This window comes from Colobus angolensis, unplaced genomic scaffold (genome assembly GCF_000951035.1).
Source record: "Colobus angolensis palliatus isolate OR3802 unplaced genomic scaffold, Cang.pa_1.0 Scaffold3, whole genome shotgun sequence".
Classification (NCBI taxonomy): Eukaryota; Metazoa; Chordata; class Mammalia; order Primates; family Cercopithecidae; genus Colobus; species Colobus angolensis.
In genome coordinates this window covers 18,801,483-18,807,189 of record NW_012116265.1, presented here as the reverse complement: position 1 = coordinate 18,807,189, position 5,707 = coordinate 18,801,483, and the positions used below count along the sequence as shown (strand labels likewise).

At 39.6% G+C, this 5,707-nt stretch overlaps 1 protein-coding gene across 4 annotated transcripts in view; it reads right to left on the bottom strand.

Moving 5' to 3' along the window:
• Positions 1-75: 75 nt before the first annotated feature.
• The window catches only part of TMED10 (transmembrane emp24-like trafficking protein 10 (yeast)), a 40,690-nt gene continuing 35,058 nt past the window's right edge, over positions 76-5,707 (bottom strand). The window contains exons 4-5 of one of the 4 annotated variants that reach the window (XM_011949538.1): positions 1,327-1,453; positions 76-583 (exon numbers count right to left, since the gene is read on the bottom strand). In XM_011949538.1, the coding sequence (XP_011804928.1) occupies positions 462-583; positions 1,327-1,453 (249 nt within the window). In that variant the 3' untranslated portion in view covers positions 76-461. Of the gene's footprint in view, positions 584-1,229; positions 1,454-5,707 lie in introns of all 4 variants that reach the window. The other 3 variants (XM_011949540.1, XM_011949539.1, XR_001002624.1) reach the window with 3 other exon arrangements.

Here is a 5,707-nt window from a genome sequence, read left to right as displayed (position 1 = left end):
GCGGAGCTTGCAGTGAGCTGAGATCTGGCCACTGCACTCCAGCCTGGGCGACAGAGCGAGACTCCGTCTCAAAAAAAAAAAGAACTAGAATGGAAGCCCAAGCTGCTGAGCAAGTGGGAGAAGAAAAGAAAACATACCCCAAACAGATCACACAAGGGAACCCAGGACAAATGCTGACTTTGGCATTATCTAGGTAACCCCTATTTTTTTGTCATAGGTGACTCTAATAATAGACCTATTGTTGCAAAACCAGTCAAAATCCTACCAAATTAAAAAGTCCCTCATTGACTTGTTGGGTGTAGGTGGTACCCCATGTCCTCCCACACCAAAAGAGATTAGTTCTGGCAAGAAAGCTCCAACATGCCTTGATGGTGCTGTTGGTAGGATGCCTTAGGCCAGGCACGTCCCAGCGATGTTCTGCTGGCTGAGGTACAAGGTGGGAGGAGAATATGCCTCATTCATTACTCAATCAACTTCTTGGCCTTGAAAAAGCGTCGTAGGTAGAAGACCTGCCAGGTAGCTAGTCCAATGAGGCAGAACATTGAAAAGATGCTGAAGTATAGGACCCGAGTGTTTGTTGACTCTAAAAAAAACAAAAACATTGTAAACATAATGAGTGAGCCTCCTCAGCTGGCTGAACAATGGCAGGGGAGGGGTGCAAAGGCAATTAATTAACTTCACTCTGTCCCTAGGTCTAATAGTAGGATTTCAGATAATTTTTTTTTTTAAGTTCATTATCCTGGCTGGGCGTGGTGGCTCACGCCTGTAATCCCAGCACTTTGGGAGGCTGAGGCAGGCGGATCATGAAGTCAGGAGATCGAGACCATCCTGGCTAACTCTGTCTCTACTAAAAATATGAAAAATTAGCCGGGCACGGTGGCACGCGCCTATAGTCCCAGCTACTTGGGAGGCTGAGGCAGGAGAATCGCTTGAACCCAGAAGGCGGAGGTTGCAGTGAGCCAAGATCACACCACCGTACTCCAGCCTGAGCCACAGAGCGAGACTCCATCTCAAAAAAAAAAAAAAAAAAAAAAGTTCATTATCCTACATATAAATGTTGAAAATAACAAAGATTGCCTTTATCAATTTGATATGGGTATAGACTAATTGAGGATGCTGTCAACTGCCTGTCACAGTAGCAATTTCTACTCTCTTGAAAATCTAACAAGGCTCATTTACCTTTAGCAGCAACAACAGCGAAGTAAGCAATTTCCCTTCCATATACCCGCCTTGGCAAAACTGAGAAAAGGATACACCAGAATTGAAAGTTTGGAGACTGTCTCATTTATGGGTCACTTAAGAAGTAAGAGTCGCCTTCCCCCTCACCGTTGGTATCACGCATCTCCTCTTCTCTCTTCTTCATGTAGGCAAAATCATTAACAATAGATTCTGAAAGGTCTTCTAGGCGTCGCAGCTCTACCTCTAATGGTTTGAGCTTCTCAACTTTTGCAATCTGGAAAAGAATGGAATATTTTCAGCTCTCTGAAAACATCGCTTCAGTCAAGAACACAAAGAAGGCAACAGAAGAGTCTTTTTAAAAGTTTCACCAGATTTAAATTCTCTCCTACCAATCATCCTAACATATTTTAAAATTTGGGCTTGTTTTGTTCCCTATAGACTATATCTTTCCATTTCAGACCTTTTTTTATACTTTAATTTTGACTAAAATCTCTTTACAAGTAATATAATAACCGCAGGCTATAAAGCAAGATATACTATTGTCTCAAGATTTTTTTACTTTTTTTTTGAGACAGAGTCTTATTCTGTTGCCCAGACTGCAGTGCAGTGGCATAGTCTTGGCTCACTGCAGGCTTGACCTCCTGGGCTCAAGCAATCCTCTTGCCTCAGCATCCCGAGTAGCTGGGACCACAGTCATGCAGTGCCACACCCAGCTAATTTTTGCACTTTTTGTAGAGATGGGGTTTTGCCATGTTGCCCAGGCTGGTCTCGAACTCCCAAGCTCAAGCAATCTGTCCGCCTCAGCCTCCCAAAGTGTTGGGACTACAAATGTGAACCACCACGCCCAGCTGATTTTTGACTTTAGTAAAGCACTTTACTTTGCCCTTCCACTCATGTCTAAGAAGTAAACAACATTATTAATATAATAAATGTGAGTCATATTAGGTCAAACCTGGTTTTAGAAGAAAAACCACTAAATTCATTAAACCTTTGACAGTACATATGAATGTGAGCATGTGTTATTACAGCATTAAAGTAATACTTCAAAATACACAATTAGAGAATTCTGGTTTGTTCATATAAATCCTACAACAACTTTTAAGGTTTAGTATCAGAGCTCAGATGTGAGAAAACTGCACTGAATTTTTTATGTATTTTTTTTCTTTTAGAATGACACAGTTATCAAAAGAAATCTCCAAGGAATTCCCCGTATGCTGAGGAATGAAGGACGTGAGAAAGAAATTAACTGTCTTCTTTTCTCAAGTTAGATCCCTAAGAAAACTCTTAAGAGTATCTAATAACTAGAGGCATCTATCACACCAAAGATTGCACTATTCTATGCTTTTTTTCTTATCAATCTTAGATTATGCTTTGCTTTAAAATGGGATACACCACCAGAGCTTTCCAGATTTTTTTTTTTTTTTGAGATGGATTCTCGCTCTGTTGCCAGGCTAGAGTGCAGTGGCACAATTTTGGCTCACTGCAACCTCCGCCTCCCAGGTTCAAGTGATTCTCCTGCCTCAGCCTCCTAAGTAGCTGAGACTACAAGCACGCGCCACCACACCCAGCTAATTTTTTGTATTTTTAGTAGAGGTGGGGTTTCACCACATTGGCCAGGATGGTCTTGATCTCTTGACCTCGTGATCCACCTGCCTTGGCCTCCCAATGTGCTGAGATTACAGGCATGAGCCATCACGCCTGGCCAGATTTCTAGATCTTAAAACTTATACATACCAGTTGCTCTTAAAGTTTCCACATAGAGAATTCTTTAATAATTATCTTTCTTTCTTTCATTCTTTTTATTTTATTTATTTATTTATTTATTTATTTATTTATGGAGTCTCACTCTGTTGCCCAGGCTGGAGTACGGTGGTGTGATCTTGGCTCACTGCAACCTCTGCCTCCCAGGTTCAAAAAAATTCTCCCACCTCAGCCTCCTGAGTAGCTGGGATTACAGGGGTGCGCTACCACACCTGGCTAATTTTTATATGTTCAGTAGAGATGAGATTTCACCACGTTGGCCAGGCTGGTCTCGAACTCCTGACCTCAGGTGATCCACCCGCCTCGATCTCCCAAAGTACTGGGATTACAGGCGTGAGCCACCACACCTGGCTACACCTAATAATTCTGTTTCTATATCTGCTTCTTTACTCCCTATTTACTGTACATTCCCTATGGCCCACTTTTTTTCCTCTCCTTTGTTCAATTCATTGTCCTTGTTCTCTTTGTGAAATGTTAACAGTAGTTAACAAGGGAAGAATAGGAGGAATTTATTTTACGTTTTCTTATTATATTTTTCACTAAATGTGTGATGAACAAAAGTTATTTAAAATAAAACAAACTGCTGTTAAGATTGGGATGTAAAAATTGAGTTTATATTTAAGGTTCATAAAAATATGGTGATAGACGCGATGATACACCTACGTTTTCTCTCACCAGATGCACATTTTCTTGCATTTATAAAATGTTGGCTAGAGTTAACGGTGTGACTGGTAACTGCAGAACAGCTTCTGGGTGTAAGATTTAACCAACAGTTAACGCACAGAGCTAACTTTCTTAGGTGAATGGCCAAATGCCAGGTTTTGTCATTAACCCAGAATATATATCTATTCATTGATCTCATATAGAGCTGCAGAACAAAAAAACATTCCCCAAGAAAAATAAGAGGAGCTATACAAGCTGAACCTTAGTCTAACATCTTCCCTCCTGCTCTATACTTCCCCACTCTGAGCTTCCTAAATAAGACAGTATAAAGGAAATGGCATGATATTTCTTAGAGATAAATTATTTAAAGTTCCCTAAATAGAAACTTGCAAAAGAAACTGGAAGTGAAACTATGGCTGTGCCTCTGCCAGCTGAAAAGGATATTAAAAAAAAATTAAAGCCTATTGAATCCCCCAGCCCCCCTTTTTTTTTTTTTTTTTGGTTAAAGGACAATAGTCCAGAGACCTAAAACCCAAAAAACAATGATGGAATTAAACCTAGTACTGAAGATGGCTTTTGTAGATTACAGCCCCCCATAAGCCGTTCTCAATCCCTTTACAGTAATAAAATTTATTTTTTAGTTGTACAACCAACACATAAATATAGTCTTCTGCTAAAAATTTAAACTATCCAGAAGCAAATATCAACCAAAAGTCTACCTTCATGATTCCTCAATTCCCACATTGCTTTCCAGAGGTAATGATGCTTATAAACTTGATGTATTATCTTTCCACACCTTTTCTTCTGAGACACTATGCTTTTATATGTAAATGTACACAAAAATATAACTTAAAATATATTTATAAATGGCATCATACTACACATATTGTTCTATAGCTTTTTTCCATTTAATAAGATCTTTCCAAAAATGTGAGTGCTTATAAATTCACCTTATTCTTCTGAACTGCTGCATAGCATTCCACACTGCTAGTATTCCACATTGTTTAGTTAATCATTCAGTCCCCAACACCTTTTCTAGTACAGGTGCTACTCCAGACTCTATACCACTATTCATAACCAAACAGTCAAATTCCTATCTTCAAAGCTGATTTTATTTCCTCAACAAAATCTCTGCTGAGGCCAAGCATGGTGGCTCACATCTGTAATCCCAATACTTTGAGAGGCTGAGACAGGAGGATCACTTGAGCCTGGGAGGTCAAGGCTGCAATGAGCCGAGATCATGCCACTATACTCCATCCTGGGAGACAAACTGAGACTCTGACTCAAAATAAATAAATAAATAAATAAATAAATCTCTATTGAATCTCATCTTTCATCCAGGAAATTATTTTCAGACCTTCATTAGTGGGATGAAGGTCTCATTTTGGTCTCATTTCCTAAAAGCCATTTTTGCCTAATAATTACCTTCACTCATGATACTAATTTAAAATCTAGAAATCTTAAAAGAAATCTCAAGAGACTAAAACAATACTGAAATCTAACTTGCCATTCCAAACACCTAATACACCATGGATACTCAATAGTAAATAACATCAATAATGGATATATTTCTACGTTGAATCTAAACCTAGAAATCAAAATAATGTTTGGAGGAAGTCAAAGAACAAAAATCTTTTCAAACCACCAAAATCTGACAGACTTAACAATTAAATGCTATTAAGGAAAGCAATTCCACTTTCCTCCATGTGAGAACACAGTGAGAAGGCAGTATGCACTCAGAAGAGGGCCCTCACCAGAACCTGACCACACTGGTACCCTGATCTTGAACTTCCTAGAATCCAGAACTATGAGAAATAAATTTCTGTTGTTTATTTTATTTTATTTTTAAGATGGAGTCTTGCTCTGTCACCCAGATTCTCCTGCCTCAGCCTCCCAAGCAGCTGGGATTACAGGCGCGCGCCACCACACCCAGGTAATTTTTGTATTTTCAGTAGAGACAGGGTTTCACCATGTTGGTCAGGTTGGTCTTGAACTCCTGACCTTGTGATCCTCCTGCTTCGGCCTCCCAAAGTGCTGGGATTACAGGAGTGAGCCACTGTGCCTGGCCTGTTTATTTTTCCAAAAGAAAAAAATTAGCCAGGTG